Source organism: Macaca fascicularis, chromosome 19 (genome assembly GCF_037993035.2).
Source record: "Macaca fascicularis isolate 582-1 chromosome 19, T2T-MFA8v1.1".
NCBI lineage: Eukaryota > Metazoa > Chordata > Mammalia > Primates > Cercopithecidae > Macaca > Macaca fascicularis.
In genome coordinates, this window is record NC_088393.1 from 6,986,131 (window position 1) to 7,003,977 (window position 17,847).

The following is a 17,847-nucleotide window of genomic DNA, read 5'->3' on the forward strand; positions in this document are numbered from 1 at the left end:
GGGATTACAGGAATGCGCCACCACACCCGGCTAATTTTTTTGCCTTTTTAGTAGAGACAGGGTGTCACCATATCATCCAGGCTGGTCTCGAACTCCTGGCCTCAAGAGATCCACCCGCCTCGGCCTCCCAAACTGCTGGGATTACAGGCATGAGCCACCATGCCTGGCTATCAATTTTAAATAATAATTAATATGCTAAGAGCTCTAATGGAAAAAGCGGACAGAACCTACAACAGGGCGGTTCTCGTAAGCAGAGAGATGGAAACTCTAAGAAATCAAAAGGAAATGGTCATCAAAAACACTGACATAAAGCAAGCATGCTTCCAATGGGCTCGGCAGGGGACTGAAGCCGGCCGAGGAAATCATCAGTGAGCCTGAAGCCGGGTCAATAGAAACATCCCTCGCCGAAAATCTTAAGAGAAAAAAAGAGGCCAGGCACAGTGGCTCATGCCTATAGTCCCAGCACTTTAGGAGGCTGAGGTGGGAGGACTGCCTGAACCCAGACGCTCAAGGCCAGTCTGAGAAACTTAGCAAGACCCTGTCTCTATTTAAAGAAAAAAAAAAAAAAAAGAAAATTGAGAAGAAAAAAGAAAAGACAAAAACACAACGAAATGGACAAATGTAAAAGAACCGCGGGACAATATAAAAACCGTAACATACACATAACGAGGGTTGGTTACAGATCTGAGGCTGAGGCCGGCGGATGACCTGAGGTCAGGAGTTTGAGACCAGCCTGGCCAACATGGTGAAACCCTGTCTCTACCAAAAATACAAAAATAGCCAGGCATGGTGGCAGACACTTGTAATCCCAGCTACTTGGAAGGCTGGAGGCAAGAGAATCACTTGAACCTGGGAGGCGGAGGAGGCAGTGAGCCGAGCCGGCACGACTGCACTCCAGCCTGGGCAACAAGAGTGAAACTCCATGTCAAAAAAGAGAAAAAGAAAAAAAAAGAAAAAACATTGCTGAGAATTCTCCAGGAACTCACCAAGTGCCAACAAGGAGACATTTAAAAAAAAAGTAAGGCCAGGTGCAGTGGCTTACTCCTGTCATCCCAGCACTTTGGGAGGCCAAGGTGGGAGGATCTCTTGAGCCCAGAAGTTCAACACCAGCCTGGGCAACATAGCGAGACCTCGTCTTTACAAAAATTAAAAAAAAAAAAAAAATTAGCTGGGCCTGATGGCACGTCCTTGTGGCCCCGGCTACTCAGGAAGCCAAAGTGGGAGGATTCCTTGAGCCTGGGAGGGTGAGGCTCCAGTGGGCCATGATAGCACCACCCCACTCCAGCCTGGGTGACAGAGTAAGACTCCATCTAAAACAAAAACAAAAACAAATTAAAATTAAAATTAAAACTTCAGAACAACAGATAAAAATATTCTGAAACACAAGCTGATTCATTTATATGAAGAAAAAAGCATCCAAGAATATCTGGGGAAATTCTGAAGCAGAATTATAAAGGGAAACTACCACTGCCAGACTTTTTTTGTTTTGTTTTGTTTTTGAGACGGAGTTTCGCTCTTCTTGCCAGGCTGGAGTGCAATGGCGCGATCTGGGCTCAACGCAACCTCCACCTCCCGGGTTCAAGCAATTCTCCTACCTCAGCCTCATGAGTAGCTGGGATTACAAGCATGCGCCACCACGCCCAGTAATTTTGTATTTTTAGTAGAGACGGGGTTTCTCCATGTTGGTCAGGCCGGTCTCGAACTCCCGACCTCAGGTGATCCACCCACCTCGGCCTCCCAAAGTGCTGGGATTACAGGCGTGAGCCACTGCATCCGGCCGCACTACCAGATATTAATTAGGTCACACAGTGGCAGACATGCAAAGGTGAGTACTGTGCATATGAGGGAAGCCAGGGAGAGACACAAACGTATGCAGGAATTGAAAAATACAACCAAAGATGGCATCTCAAATAAGTTAAGGAAAGACAGGTTATTCAATAAATGGGGTGGATCGCCTTGCATAGCTATTGGGGAAATAGAGTTGGGGCCCTCCCTCATGGCTAAATAAATTCCAGATGCAACAAATTGAAATGTGAGAAAGAAAGAGGGAAGGGAGGCAGGAAAAGGGGGAAGAATTGAATTCTTAGGAGAAATCAAGGGAGAACCTAAAAGAAAAACATCCTAAACAATAACAGCCCAAAAGCCATTTCAAGGAAAACTTGATAACTTGATAATGGATCACTTGAGGTTAGGAGTTCGAGACCAGCCTGGGTGAGAGTGAGACTCCATCTCAAAAAATAGTAATAATAAGTAAATAAATAAAAAAGAAAAAGAACGAGGCATGGTGGCTCACGCCTGTAATCCCAACACTTGGGAGGCCGAGGTGGGTGGATCATGAGGTCAGGAGTTCAAGACCAGCTAACCAAGATGGTGAAACCCCGTCTCTACCCAAAATACAAAAATTACCTGGACAAGGTGGCAGGCGCCTGTAATCCCAGCTACTCGGGAGGCTGAGGCAGGAGAATGGATTGAACCTGGGAGGCAGAAGTTGTGGTCAGCTGAGCTCGCATCGCTACACTCCAGCCTGGGTGACAATGCGAGACTCCGTCTCAAAAAAATAAAAATAAATAAAAAAGAATCCTGGGCGAGTCGGCTTGCTGAGGCTGTTTCTTTTTCTGTAGACAGGGATGAAGCAGTGCCTGCCTCATGGAGTGCTTATGAAAAGTCCATGAGAGAACTCTTAGGGATTTTTTTTTTTGAGTTGGAGTTTCACTCTTGTTGCCCAGGCTGGAGTGCAGTGGTGAGATCTTGGCTCACTGCAAGCTCTGCTTCCCAGGTTCAAGCGATTTTTCTGCCTCAGCCTCCCGAGCAGCTGGGATTACAGGCGCCCGCCACCATGCCCAGCTAATTTTTTGTATTTTTAGTAGAGACAGGCTTCACCATGTTGGTCAGCCTGGTCTCAAACTCCTGACTTCAGGTGATCCACCCGCCTCAGCCTCCCAAAGTGCTGGGATTAGAGGTGTGAGCCACCTCTAGCCTTTTTTTTTTTTTTTTTTTTGAGACAGGTTCTCTCCTGTCACCCAGGCTGGAGTGCAGTGGTGCAATCTTGGCTCACTGCAACCTCTGCCTCCCGGGTTCAAGCAATTCTTGTGATTCAGCCTCCCAAGTAGCTGGGACTACAGGTATGCACCATTACGTCAGGCTAACTTTTGTAATTTTAGTAGAGACAGGGTTTTGCCATGTTGCCCAGGCTGGTCTTGGACTCCTGGACTCAAATGATCCACCCGCCTCGGCCTCCCAAAGTGCTGGGATTATAGGTATGAGCCACCATGCCTGGCCAGAAAGCCCTACCACATTTTTATACATCCGTAGTCCTTCCACTGCATCTTGGAGCGTCTGGGAACCCTGAAGGAACCACCATAGACCCTCTTTCACTCCATATTCCTACTTTAGGAGCTCAGACCCAAAACCATACCCCGAAGGCTCAAAAGAACCTTTCTCTGGTAAGGCACAGGGCAGGGAAAGCCACACTCTGATGCTGGGAATGGATTTTTTGGTTCCAGAGTAGAAAGGAGAAGACATGCTCCAGAGTCACCAGCGCTAAGCTGAGCCCAGCTGAGTCCCCAGCTGCTGCCTGCTGACAAAGGTGATCTCAGTCAGTGGCTGCCGCAGTGACTCTGCAATGTGGGCCGCTCAGGAATGGAACTCCTGCTCCTCTGGGTGGAGCTGGAGCTGGAGCACAGAGGACAGATCTGCTCAAATGGGGCCAGTGACAGCTTTGTCTCCTGGAGGTTCACTGAGCTCTGCCACACTGAGGCCAGAGAAAAACCCACCATAGGGAAACTGGGAGATGGCACGCTGGCTCCTGGGAAAAAATGTCTGCCTACCTTTTTCTTTCATCCATCCATCCATCCATCCATCCATCCATCCATCCATCCATCCATCCACCCACCCATCCATCCTTCTTTCCTTCCATCCACCCATTAATCCACCCATGGATCCATCCATCCATTCATCCATCCTTCTTTCCATCCATCCACCCATCTGCCGTTCCTTCCTTCCCTCCCTCCTTCCTTTCTTCCCTCCTTCCTTTCCTCTCTCCTTCTTTCCTTCCTTTCTTTTCTCCTTCCTTCCTTCCTTCCATCCACCCATCAATCCATCCATCCTTCCATCCTTTCTTCCACCCACCCACCCATCCGTTCATCCATGGTCCACCCAACCAATCATCCACTCATCCATCAAACCATCCGTCCATTCACCCATACACCTTATGAAACCAAGTTTTCTTCTCAACCCAAACCTTGCTGCCTGCTTCCAAGTAGAGAGCACAGCATCAGAAGCAGGATGCGAGCCAAATTCTCTGCCCTCTTGAATTGCTGGTGGCGTCGCCTCCAGCCTTGTTCACACTCCCCGCCCCCACCAGGCTTGGTCCCAACCCTCCTTCCCCTTCTTGGTCACTGATCTAGCAGCACCGGGACAGGCAGTCGGGGCAGGGGGCCCCAGGCTACCTCGCACGCCTGACCACTGACTCGACACAAGGAACGCGGCAGATGCATGGGTCTGCTTTCCCATCTGACTTTATTTCACTTTTTTTTTCTATAAAACTCCTCCATAATTTCACAATTTAACAAAAGTTTAAAATCCAGGAAAGAAACAATCCTGTAACTCGTTACAAACACGATTCTCCTTATTCCTTTTATCCAGGAGTTGGTCTCGGGCCGATGAGTGTCCTAGTTCCTAGTGAGACACATTCTTTGTAAAAACCCTTATGGGCAAGAAAGGTATTCGATACCATTTGCTTTCCGGCGTCGGTTTACATTTTTGTTCAGGAGAGAGCAAAACACAGAGATTTGCACTGGGGGCAGGCGGCTTAACACGAAACACGTGGCAATCACAAAGTGCCGGGCCCCTTCCTATGGAAGTGTCCCCAGAGCCCTCGAGGGCCCAGCTGCCGGGCAGCTGGGGTGGGGTGGGAGAGCAGCTGGGGATGCTGCTTTTGGAGCCCATGCTGCCCGGCACGTCCATCGGGTGGTCACGGAGCCAGCCCTGGGCCCAGAGCAGCTCTGGAGGACAACGTGAGGCCTTCCGGCCAGAGGAGGTAACTGAGAACTGGGTTGGTGCTTCCGGAGGCCTTGGAAACCGCAGGAAGGGCCAGACGCCACCACTGAGAGCAGGCGGGGGAGCCCGGCCCTCCTCTGGCTGAGCGGAAGGCTGCTCGAGTCGCTGTGTGGATCCTGGGGGGGACTCTCGTGAAGGAGAAAGGCCAGCATCCTGGGCTGAGATTCCTGTCCGTGACCCCCGGCGGCCTCTGTGCATAGAGCACCCAGCAGCACAGGCCCCCGGTCAGCCCCCCTCAGGCCAGTTCCTTCAGTCCAATGTCTTAGTTTCCAGAGAAGAAAGGAAGTGCCCCACGGTGGAGTATTGTTGGCCGACCTGGGAAGGGGAGAGGGGGCACAGGGGCCTGCCCTCTTCCTGATACCTGAAGGCAGTGGGGCCGGGAGAGAAACAGAGCAGGTGGCGAGGAGTCCCGGAGGCTTCCTCGGAAGGTTCTCGGGCCTTTCCCCGAGGGTTCTGGGGAGTTTCCCCAGGACAGCTGGCACTGGGGGCAGCCTTGGAGGCAGGGGTCCTCACCAAGGAGTGTTCAGGTCTGCTGACAGAATCAGAGCAGGGACAAGATTGGGGACCTCAGAGAGGGACAGATGGAGCCCCCCAAGTCTGAGCTCATAGGCTGGGGAGGAGGAGACATCTAGGTGGGTTCGAGAGGGCGCGAGTCCACCTCCAGGCCCTCAGCCCTCTTTTCCTCCTAACTTGGTCAGGGCACAAGGACTTGAAAGGACTTGAAAGTCAGGGGCTTGGGAGGACTGGAGGCGCCTCGAGTCAAGGTCTGGGAAACGGAGGCTAACCAGGTAGGCCTCCAGCCCCTGGGACCCTCAGCCAAGGTGGGCTGGCTCCACAGGAGCGTCCTGGTCCTGGAAGAGTGGGCCGGGAAGGAGGACCGGCTTGGCCCGTGGAGAATCTCAGGCATACCAGGAGTGGGGCTGCAGGCACGGCACCAGCATGAATTGTGGCGGTGGAGGCCGGGGCGGGCCGGGCCACGACCAGAGAGAAAGGCAGCCTGGGAGGGCCAGCCCGGCCAACCCAGCGGGCCTGCCGACGGCCGAGCCCACACTCAAGGGGCTGACCGGAGTCCAATGCGCCTCAGAAAACTCCATAAACTATCCCGTCTTATTTGGCAAAAGCTCGTATTTTTTTTTTCAAAGTTTGAAGACTTGATGAATGAAAGAGAGGAAGAGGAGCCTATGGGAGGAGGCCGAGCCCCGGGGCGGCCGATGCGAGTCTGTCCCCGGAGACTGTTGGCGCTAGTCTGAGTAGAGCCCGAGAGCGGAGTGGGGGCTCCCCGGCGCCCTGAGGACTCACTGCCCTTTGTAGTGTTGGCTGGCCCCCCGGGAGCCCCAGCAGGAGGCGGCGGCATCCTTGGAACGGCAAAGGGAGAATTCCTCCATGCGCCTGGAGAGGGCCGGCTGCCGTGCCTGGCTCGGCCTCCAGCCCCACAACACCACCGCGGACACATCTTAACCTACAAGCCCCACCGTACGCACCCCCCACCCACCCCACGTGCACTGCTGCCACAGAAACGCACATGGACACTGCTCTTAACCAGACAGTGCACACACATATATAATAGAGAGAACTATACAGCACGGACCCCAGCGCAGCGTGAGCCGGGGAGGAGCCGGCGCTAGGTCTACACGGAGGACGACGCAGACACACAGGCAGGGCCTTCTGAGGCCCAGGGTGGGCAGAGGGTGTGTTCTGAACCATTCAGGAGGCTGGAGACGCTCCCCAGCCTTCGGTCCGCTGCTCAGAAAGGCTGGGGCAGCCACGCCCTGCCGCACAGCCCGCCGAGGAGTGGGGCCTGGTCCCAAGGCTGGGCGAGGGGCCCCCGGCCCTGTCTCTGCCCAGAGCTGCCTTCAACACCAGCCGCTCTCTGAGGGGAGCCCGAGGGGCGGCTCGCGGGTGGCCCAGCCTGGCCCCAGGGCTCCTGGCGATGGAGCAGGGAGAGTGGGCAGGGAGCCGCCGAGGAAAGTGCAGCGGGCCGTGCGGGCGAGGACAGGGCTGTCGCTAAGGCAGTGCTGCGGGCAGGCGAGACGGGAGAGGAGGGCAGGCGGGGCCCGGCTGCAGCCTCCCAGGACCCCGGTGGTGGGGGCCCGGCACGCGGCCCAGGGTCATGTGGCCACGGCCTCCAGATAGCTCTGCAGTTTGCGCACGGTGGTCTCGTCCAGGGAGAAGAGGTCGAAGTCGAAGGTGGTGTTGGTGACGTTGAAGTGGCCGGTCTCCTCGATCAGATTCACAATCTGTAAGGTGGTGGCAGGTGGCTTCAGGGGCAGGAGGCCAAGGGTGGGGTTGCCCTGTTCCCCAAGAGAGGTATGGGGCTCCTGGGACAGCACTAGGGACCCCTGCAGCCCACACTCCTCACGGGCACCCAGACCTCAGCCAGGCAGGACCCTCGGGGGGGGCGATACCTGCTGCAGCACGTTGCGCTCCCGCAGCGCCATCAGCCTCCGGTGTAGCTCCACCAGCTCGTCCGTGTAGGCCTGGAGAGCGGGGCGGGTCTCAGCAGCGTGTGGGGGGCCCTGGGCCCTTCCTGCTCCCATGCCCAGCCCCACCCATGACCCAGTCCCAGTCCATCCCAGCACAGGACAGAGGTAGCCACATTCACCCCAAGGAAGGCCCAAGGCTGCAGGGGCAGTCCCTTAGCTCCAAGGCCTTGCCGGGAGGGGAGGAAGGACTGTCTCTGCTCCCGCCAAGGAACAGTCTGACTGTGGGGTGTTCAGGGGTTCTGGGGTCCTCCACTGGCTGCAACTCCCACCACCCGCCCCTCCTGAGCACCCCCACCTTGTCGTAGGTGCCCTTCTTGAGGATCTTTTCGGGCTTGCTGCAGGACTCAGGGCTCCTCCGGCCTGACACCTGCAGGGAAGCCAGGTCTCCACTGAGCTGCGGCCCACACCAGGCCCAGCCCCGAAGGCCCCGCAAACCCTCCTAGGACAGCCAGGCCCAGGGCTAAGCCCGGCCTCCTGTGCACCCCCTGTCTGCCTGTGGGCCCCGGGCTCACCTTGCTGTTGGGCGGGGGTGGCTTCTGGGGGGGTGGGGGCTCGCGGCTGGGCAGGGAGGAGTCAGCGCTGTTGTCACTCTCGCTGTCGCTGAAGCTCAACCTGAACCGACACACGGGCGCATCAGGCCCCTGACACCCCCACCACCCCCAACCCGCCCCCAGGCTCAAGCCCCTGTCCCCGCACAGAGTCGGCACCTGAGCCCACACACCCCCGACAGCTCCATTCGGCTCTGCACAGGAACCTCAACTTAAAAAAAAAAATACTGTGTGTGTGGCCACCAAAAGGAAAGAACCCCAAGAAAACTAGGCCACCCAGAGGCCCTTTGGGGGCTGCCCGAGCCGGCCCGGGATACCCGGGGCACAAAGTCCCCCAGCCAGATGGGGCTTGCTGGGCTGTGGTCCTCTGACTTGGTTCTGTGGCTTTAACAAGGGGAGGAGGAGCTGCCTGCTGAAAAACCCCGGGCTTCTCCCAGCACTGCCCTGGGGCTTCCATGGCCGCCTGCCCCCCTGATGCTCCCGCGGCCGCCTGACCAGCTGATGCTCCCACGGCCGCCTGCCCCTCTGATGCTCCCGCGGCCGCCCGCCCCTCTGATGCTCCCGAGGCTGCCTGACCCTGGTGTGCTCTGGACGGCAGGCCTCCATCAGCTACATCGGCCCCCTGACCCTAGAGGGTGTGGTCCTAAACACAAGTATCTGGTGGTGGGGAGAGGCCCAAGCTCTCAACCTCCCCCACCCTGGGGAGCTCTGCCTCAGTTTCGCCATCTGTGAAAGGAGGCCGCCATGACCACACACACAGCCTGGGCCCATTTTTCTCTCACTGTGCGTGCCTGGGGTCCCGCTCTGCCAGGGATATTTTGGGCTTGATCCAGCGAGAGGGGCCCCTGACAACTATCACTTCATAACACGTTTAGAACACAGCAAACCCCAGGCCTCCCGGCGAACAAGGTGAAAGAAGCGCCTCGAGCACACTGGACTCCCTGCTGGGCAGCACAGCCATTGCCCCCGTTCCTGGCCTGCTCCTGCCCCGGCGCAGGCTCCGTCCATCTCTTAAACTTGCCCCTCAGTGGCCGCAGGCTGGGGCCACTCTCTGCAGCTGCCTCCCGACTCTGGCGGCTCCAGGTCTGGCTCACGTTGCCCAGGCGACGCCCCTGCCTGCGCTCCCGACGGCCTCTGCCGCGCATCCCACAGGTGACCGGGATGACGGCTGGGAACCGCTGCAGACTGGGCTTCCCAGGCAGCAGACCAGGGTGTGCGGAAGCTCCGATGGTGCGGCCTGTGCGCTCCCTGCCCCAACAACGCGGGGACAAGGCCGGCAAGCCCTCACCCAGGGCCCACACAAACACACAAACATTCCAGGAGGAATCAAAAGACACCTCGCGTGAGGCTCGGTCCCTGTGCCGTGCCTGCCGGCCCCTTTAGAACCAGACCCTATGTCAGCCTCTCTGCGCCCACGGCTCTTGGCGTAAGCAGAATCCACCCTGAATGTCACTGAACGAGGCGGGAGCCTCCAGGTCCTGTCCTGGGGACGCCACAGCCCTCCTCGTGTCTAGAGGCTAAGTCCCTGTCAGAGTCGTGGGCCTGGACCTCCCACCAGCAGCTCCCCTGCAGTGAGCCACTGCTCCTGCTCTGTCTGCGGTGGGCGGGAATCCCGCCATGTGCCTCTGGCTGCACATGGAGGACCAACCAGGCCCTGCCGCCCAGCCTGCGGGAAGGTGGCTTCAGTGAACAACAGACAGCTGCAGGCGCCTGTGAGGCTCCCATGCACCTTGCTGGGTGCAGGCTGGTAACCAGCCCTATCTTCAGTAGAAGCCACTGGGGCCTGAAGGCCTCAGCCTCACAGGAGGAGGGACTGACTGCCGGCTCTGCTACAGCTTTGGAAAAGCCTGGGCCCCTGCCCACTGAAACCTGTGTGCCCGGGGCCAATGCCCGCATGTTCTCTGCTGTCGCTGGGCTGGAGGCCGAGCGCGCGGAGCTCTCCCAGGTGGGGTCACACCAAGGGTCCTGCATATCCCAAGGAGGCGCTCGGCACCCCTGTGCCTCTCGGGGAAAAGGCCACAGGCAGCCAAAGCTGTTCCCACACTGGGTGTCGGCTGTCCCAGGACGGGGCTCCCCATGGATCCTCACCAGTGTAAGGCAGGTGGGAAAGGACTGGGAGTCTCCTGGCCCGAGAGCAGAGCAACAGGCCTGCTCCCTCCCCCCACCTCCAGCCAGGGCTCCCTCCTGCACCCCTCCCTGCCGGACAGCCTACACCTGCCAGCGACCACGAGGAGGGACAACACCCAAGGCCCCAGATGGGGGCAGCCCTTGAGGCCCTCAGCCTCAGGGACCAGGAGAGGACACACAGCCCCAGACCCACCCCAAGGCCCAGGCTGGACTGAGGCCACCTGGGGACGGATCCTCGCTTTGGCCCTCCCAGGGGACCCTCCAGTCCCAACCCCACCTCCAGCCTCACAATCACTGCAGACCCAGCCAGAGGCGCCCCGGGTGGCCGCCTCCGCCCACTGGCTCCCGCCGGGCAGTCACCTGGAGTCCCTCCCCGGGTTGGTCTTGCCGGCAGCCTCCTCGCCTGACGAAGAGTCATCCTCGTCGGACTCCTCAGACTGCAGGTCCTCCACCATGGAGCGCAGGGGTCCTGGGGAGGCGGGGCGGGGAGGGAGGGGAGACAAGGGCAGGGCTCCGCTGAGCCTCCAGGGTCCCTCGCGCACGAGGCCACACAGAGCTTCTTGACACTGGTGACCCACAAATGCACACGCCAGCCCACCTGGGGGTCCCTGTGACCATCTCCAAGAACTGCCCCCACACCGGCAGCCACCCCCTTCCCCAAGAACCCCCTGGCTCCCCCATCCCTCCCTACCTTCCTGGCCCTGCTCGCAGGCCTCAGGGGCCTGGCCGGCAGTGGGCGCGCAGGGCCCCTCCATTGCTGCAGCCGGAGGAGAACCCCTCCTCTGCTCAGGGCACAGAGATCAGAAGCTCTGCCGAGAGCCCAGGGAGGGCGACGGAGCCACAGCCCGGCTTGGAAGCTGGGCCTGGGGCCACAGATTTCTCTGCCTGCGCCCTACGCCGGCCTGCCCACCCCCTCGGTAATCCCCTCTGCTGCTCCCAGTCCACCGTCCTCCCCTTTCTCCAGAGGCACACGGTTCCAGTCCCCTACAGACGGCATCTTGGTTTATATTCCTGTTACCAAGGCAACAGAGGGACACAAAGCCCTCAATTACCTTAGTCACATGATCCCGCTTCAGTAGGTCCCCCTCCCTTCCCGGCAGATAAGAACACTTGGAGCGAGTGTGGGCTTCAAGGTCCCCATCCCCCAGCCCCCTCGGCAACTGCACGGCTGAATTCCAGGCCAGACTCCCTCCACAACCCCGTACACTCCTCTCCCCCAGCCCCCCGGCAAAGGATTCCAGGCCAAGGGGGAAGGAGGCTCCTGTTCCAATACAGGAGTGGAAACGCTTCTGGCCTGGGAGTGGGTGCTGGGGTCTGGGCTGGGGCTCGGGGCTCAGGGCAGCTCTCCCGCTGTGTCCTGCAGGCTGCCTGGTCTCCACGGCCCTCCCCACTCTGAGGCAGGCTGGAGCAGGCCTATGTCCTTTCGCCAAAAAGCCTTCCCTACTCAGGGTGGCCTGCCTGGAGAGGGAGAGGACACGCCAAACACTCCGGCAGCAGGAGACCCCGGCCGTCCACAGGCAGCCAGCGCCTCGGTGACCCTGGGGAGCGGGTGGGATGGGCCGAGGAGGTGATGCCGTCTGTCCATGGTCCCCAGCAGCGCAGGGAGGGTTCTGGCCATGGGCAGGGCCCTCACCAGAAGCCCCTCACCAGCCTGGCTCCAGGCACAGGGTGCATGCCAACAGCCACCACAAGGAGCAATGCCCCAGGCCTGGCTGTAGATCCGGTTTCCTGTTCCTGCTTTGCTTTTAAATATAGACTCTCCCAAGCCACCAAAACTCTCCATGTACAGATCTGCGCGGCCCAGCCTGCGCAGGCAGCGGACACTGAGGAATGCGCATGCAGCCTGAGCTCCAGGCCCTGCCCGGCCCCATCCGTGCCCCCCGGCTGCTCTCCGTACACACCTTGGCTGTGGTTCTGAGATGGCTCGAAGTCCGAGTCTGAGCTGGAGTCTGAGCTGGAGCTGGAGTTGGACGGGCTGGACTGGGCAGACTTCACCCAATGGCGGGGCAGGAAGGGAGGGAGAGAGGGAGACCCGTCACCTTTTAGCAGAGACAAAGGGGGCCCCTCTGGCAGTGGCTATGCTGAGTGGGTCTCCCCCAGACACCCCCAGGGTCTCAAGGGTACCCAGGTGTGCCACTGAGAACGCACTAGGGAGCCAGCGCCCAGGCCATGTGATGCCTACAGCCTCCCACGCCAGCCCTAGGACACCCCTGGATTCTTCCCACTGAGCGGTGTCTGGGTTTCCCGTAGCACCAGGAGATCTTGCGGACCACGTGGGCTCTCCTGTCTACCCAGGCAGGTGCACAGGGGACTGGGAGGGAGGCTGGGGCAGGGGCCTGAAGTCCCACAGGTGGGTGGGCCTTGCCTTCGTCCAAGAAGGCAGGCATTGACTGGTGTCGCAAAAATGTCTGGAACAGGAAAGCTGGGTGTGGACACTTCTTGTTCTGACCCAGCGCTGTCCTGGGGCTCAAGGGTGGCAGAGAGCTCCGTCTCCCCACCTATGTGCTGCTCCTACCACCAGCTGCCCGAGACACTGAGGAGTGTGTGTGCACAAGGGACAGAAGCCATGGGCAAGCCTGGCCACACCTGCCTCCTCCTCCCGCAGCCGTCCTTCCAGGCTCAGCCACCAGGGGGCAGTAAAAGCCACAACAAGGACACAAGGGGTGCGATGCCAGGGCAGAGGGTGGCAGTGCGGGGCAGGCGGTTATGGGGCGGAGGTTCAGCTCCTGGGTGGACGGGAGTCAGGCACTGCAGACACCTGCACGGGGAGGGGCCCACTGTTCCAGGCCCACATTTCTGCCAATGGGCTCATCCCAAGGGGTGTGCCAGAGGACGCAGCGGGCCCAGGGCAGCCCCCTCACCTTGGGGGCCCATCTGGTGGAACTAGGTGGCTTGAGCCCCTCAGACCAGTCCTCTCCAGGGTCCTCCCTCCATCAAGAGGACGCAGCTGGTCTGCTGGGTTCTGGCAGGGGCCGCTGCAGCCGCCAGCCATGCAAGGGAAGCCGCGAAAGGAGTGCTGAGGTGCTGAGCCGGTGGGACTCAGGACCTTGAGTGCCTGGGGGCCCCCGGCCCCTCCCCTAGCATGTGGATGAGGGGCCCCATGAAGGCCCAAGGCCTCCCCATGCAGCAGGTCCAGACTCACCCTTGCCTGAGAGGGAAAAGCACTCTCTTCCCAAGGGTTTACTGCAGCCCACCCCAGCCCCCTCCTGCCCCTCAAACCAGCCCCTGCCAGCACCCCTCCCCACCAGTACAAGCCCGCCGTGGTGCCCATCAGTCACTGCCCACTCAGGCCACCTGAGTCCCGGACACATACCCCAGAGCGTCCAGGACCCCTGGCTGGGCCTTCCTGGAGCTGTGTGATGCACAGCCTAGACTTCTGTTCTTGGGGGCCAGGGGTGAGTAAGAGGCGACTGAGAGATGGCCTGTTGAACCCCAGCCTTCTGACCAGCAGGCCTTGCTACTCAGACCAACGCCGTCCCATTTTTCCCAGTGCCTCAGTTTTCCCAGCACTGCCAGCTGCCTACACATGGACCAAGGCTAGTCCTCTCTTGACCTCCGGATGGAACCCCTGGGGCAGAGGGGTGGGCACCAACCTGGAGGAAGGTGGACTGGGGAAGTATCCAAGGTCCCGGTCCCATATCCCACGCACTTTCTCACTAAGGGTGGGGCGGGCGGCACAGTTCAGGCAACCAAAGGAGGCTGTGCAAGGTCAGCAGGGATGGAAGCGGGGAGGGTCCAGAGCCCCGAGAGGCCTCCTAAGCCTGCCTGGGCCAGGAGTCCTGGCACCATGCTGGACAGAGGAAAGCCAGTCGGCAACACGTGCCCCCTTTCCTTCCACCCAAATCCAAGGGGCAGCGAGGAAAATAATCCAGAAATGGTCTCAGCCAGAAGAGGCCTGAGGTGGTGTGGTCAGAAGGGCCACCGGAGCACGCCCAGGGCTTAGAGGGAGGGCGGAGCAGACGGGGTCCACAACTGGCCTGAGGGTAGGCGGTACCGACTGACTCCAGATCCCCAAGGGCCAGGGAGACCCCAAGGCAGCAGCTGGAGGACGTGGGAGCTCAGCCTGGGGACTCGGCCCAAAGAGCTGCCCTACGAGGGTGGGCGTGGGCCGGACCCCAGCTGGTGCAGACTCCTCCGATGGCCGGTTCTGGTAGCACAGCCACACACAGCCTCCAGGAGGGGCGGCCCAAGACCGCCAAGGGGAAGCCGGGGGGCCAGTGGTCTGGAAGGCCGATGTGCTTCTTCACCACAGCAGCCTGGGCTTCGGCAAAGCCCCTGGGGGAGAGGCTGTCGGGACTCTGCTGCTGGGGCCTGGGTCTCACTCCCGCACAGACCTCGGGGCGCTAAGCCGCATTGCTCAGAAGCCTCTCAGCACGCGGCACGCTCTTCTTCAGCCAGGAGGAAGTCCCAAAGCCTCCGCCAGCAACTCCAGCCTCAAGGCCACCCAGCCACTCTGAGCAGTAGTGTCCTAGGTGGCAGGAAGCTCCCCACAAAATATTCTAGCTGTTTGACAACACTGGTGGCGGGAGCCAGGAGCCAAGTCACTCACTGCTGGGGGCCAGGCTGGGTGGGCAGAGAGGAGCGGAGCGGGCCATGGAGCCACCTTGCCGCTGCCCAGCATGCTGCACACCCAGCCCCAGGAGCCAGAACGCCTCGGCTGGAGATGCCTGGCCTGGAACTGCACGTCACCCAGTACCTATCCCTGACCCTGGGGTAGAAGAGAGGGGACAAGCACCTGCCCAGGGCTGTGGTTGCTGCCCAGGCAGAGAAGGGGGCAGGCTTGGTGCCCAGCAGGCACCACCAGGCCCTCCCACAGCTGAGAGGGCTACTGAGACGGCCCGGGACTTCCGGGAGGCGGCACCGGCCCCCCCACCACCTCAGGGTCACAGCAGATGGTGCTGTCTTCAGCCAGGGCCAAGCCATGGGGAACACCGGGCACTCAGCCTTGCCTGCCCATGTGTGTCTATGAGGCAGGATGCACTGTCACCCAGAGGCTGGGCCATCACCCCCAGGCAGCCTCGACACCTCCATGAGGGCCCTGGGGGCAATCAGCGCTGCCCACATAACCCCCTCTGGCTTTGTGGCTGGGACCTGCGTTCAAAGCCCCAGCGGCTTTTCAAAGCCTCAGCAACCCTGAGGCAAAGCTTCCCCTTGAGGGCAAGCCAAACCCACAAAAGGCCCCTGAGGGCTGGGGCTGGCAATAGAGGTGAGAGGCCCAACCCTCATCCATCCATTCATTCATTTTCACCTGGCCCAGTGTCCGTTGTCTGAATGCCAAGTGCCAGATAACAGCGCTGGAAGACACCACTGCCATCCCAGGCCCCAAACAGGGTCTGGCCACAAGACCATGAGGTGATTACCGGCTCTTGTGGCTCAAGTCATGTCTGATGCAGTCCTCTGAGAATGTCTGGACGCAGTGCTGTGGGACAAGCCCGCAGCCTCTCATGGTGAGAAGGCCGGTCCCTGAGAGGGGTCCTCGTTCCAAGCTCAGACACCGGTGGGGACAGATGTGAGCATCTCCAAGTCACAGCTGTATATGATGGGTGTGGGCGGGAGGGATGCTCTTGACCCCACCAGCCACCTAAGAAGGGAGCCGGGCACGGCCCAATGGCTCCTCATGGCTAGGGGCTGTCTGAAGTCCTCATCATTAACCCTCCAGACAAGGGTGAGTCTCCCAGATGCCCTATTAGCAGAGGGAGCACGCTCCAGGCTGGGCTGACCGCACCATGGTCAGAGCAATCGTGAGACATGCTTGCCCACTGGCACCAGAGCGGCCAAGACCTGGGCCCGTGCAGGGGGCTGCTGGAGGAGGCGAACTCAGGACCTTGGGACCATGCCATCATGCTTTACCAGAACCACCCACAAACGCCACCTAGGAGGCAAGGAGGGACTCCTCATGAGGCAGACTTTTATCACCTGACAGACGGGGAAACCGAGGCCTAGTGACGTGTGGAGGCCCCAGGTTACAAGGAGCCAGCGGGAGGAGCGGCTGGTGAGACCTGACGTCCGGGCTCAGATCCCACCTCCTTCCACTGTTCCAGAAGGGAGGCGGGTCCCACCACACTGCCCGCACCTCGCTGCCCTGCCCCGGCGCTCACTCACCTCGGACTTGAAGGAGGCCTCGTCCTCTGAGTTGGACTCCTCCACCTCCAGGGCCTTTTTGGCCTCCCGTGGCTCACTCTCGGCCTTCACCTTCTCCCCTCTGGCGCTGCTCTTGTCCTTGGCCGGCTTCTTGTCCGAGAAGGAGGAAGAGGTGCGGGGCGAGGTACCTGGAGCACTCCGGGACCCCTTCGAGCTGCTCTTCTTCGGCTTCTTGGCGCTGGGCTTTGGCGAGTCGGCGGTGGCCGGCCGCTTGCTGGAAGCCCGGGGCGGGGGTGGGGGCGGGGGCGGGGGCCCACCCTTGGGGGACGTGCTCTCCAGCTTGGTCTCTTTCAGGGCCATCTTGGGCTCCTTGAAGGCAGCCTTGGGCGGGGGCGCCTTCTCCTCCTTGGGCAGCCGGCCCTCGCCCAGCTTCCTCGAGGTGTCCTTGGAGCTCTTGGCCTGCTCCCGCTCCAGCTCCTTGGAGGAGCTCTTGCTCTCGGAGTCTTTGCGGGGCCGCTCCCGGTGCTCCTTGGTCACCTTGTGCGGCTTGGAGGCCTTGCTGCTCTCCTTGTTGGCGTCCTGCAAGGCCCAGAGCAGGGAGGGCAAGGGGAGAGACAAGGTCACATGGCACTGCGGGGCGCCCTGCTCCACCACCCCTGACCCCTACAAAGCATAATCCACCTGATTCAGCCTCAGCTAGAGAAACTCTTCCATAAAGCAAAAAGGTAAGGCAGCAGGTGAGAGTTTTAAATGGAGTTCTCCCTCTAAACTACTAGGAAGTGTCAGCTGGTCCCCGGCGGCGGCAGGCTAAGCTTCCCCTCTGAATTGAACTGACATTCCCTGAGGGATTCAAGAAGAGCACAGGGTGAGTCAGGCAGAGCACGGCCACTTCGCCCGTGCCCGCCGCACTAACACCTCACAGCTGGGCCCGGGAAAGTCAGAGGCTCTGCTGGCACTGCGGGGTGCTGGCGGGCACTGGAGGCAGCCCTGCCCCTCATCCCAGCCTCCGTCTCCAGCATTCACGCTACGTGCGGGAAGCTCAGTGCTTCCTGCTCGGTCACTCAAGGCCTTCCGTTCTGAGCCCCGCCGGCCCCTCTCTCCAGGACTCCACTCCCCTAGGGTCCAGCCGGCTCAGGCCTGGCTTCGGGGCGCCACCTGTTGAGTGCCCACTGAGTCCCAGGTACCGCACAGAGCAAACAGCTCCTGGGCTTCTCAGAAGGGAAACCGCCTGGGTCGCCTTCCTAAAATACTGAGGACATTCCTAGGTCTCCGCCTCAGAAACCCAGGGGTTTAGGGTGGAGCCGGACTCGGGGGCTGATCGCATTGAGGACAGACGTAAGATGATGGCAGAGAGCAGCAGGACGCAGGCCCAGGGGTGAGCTCAGCTCTGACCTGACACTGCAGGACTCGGCAGAAAAGCCCAGCCATCTGTGTCTGCTTCCCTGAGGAAGAGCAAGCTACCACCTCAACCCAGCACACAGCGTGGGGGCTGCCAGCACCGCGGCTGGGGCGGCACAGCCCGCGCCTGGCCTGGGCACTGCTGCTTGTAT

At 60.1% G+C, this 17,847-nt stretch overlaps 1 protein-coding gene and 1 pseudogene across 6 annotated transcripts in view; both read right to left on the minus strand.

Annotated features, from left to right (window-relative positions):
• Positions 1-4,501: 4,501 nt before the first annotated feature.
• LOC102122103 (uncharacterized) lies at positions 4,502-6,541 on the minus strand (annotated as a pseudogene).
• The window catches only part of MLLT1 (MLLT1 super elongation complex subunit), a 76,521-nt gene continuing 63,175 nt past the window's right edge, over positions 4,502-17,847 (minus strand). For all 6 annotated transcript variants that reach the window (XM_074025561.1, XM_045380924.3, XM_045380925.3 and 3 more), the window contains 7 exons: positions 16,319-16,876; positions 12,118-12,205; positions 10,577-10,685; positions 8,054-8,153; positions 7,837-7,908; positions 7,464-7,535; positions 4,502-7,295 (listed from right to left, as the gene is read on the minus strand). In XM_074025561.1, the coding sequence (XP_073881662.1) occupies positions 7,167-7,295; positions 7,464-7,535; positions 7,837-7,908; positions 8,054-8,153; positions 10,577-10,685; positions 12,118-12,205; positions 16,319-16,876 (1,128 nt within the window). In that variant the 3' untranslated portion in view covers positions 4,502-7,166. The remainder of the gene's footprint in view (positions 7,296-7,463; positions 7,536-7,836; positions 7,909-8,053; positions 8,154-10,576; positions 10,686-12,117; positions 12,206-16,318; positions 16,877-17,847) is intronic.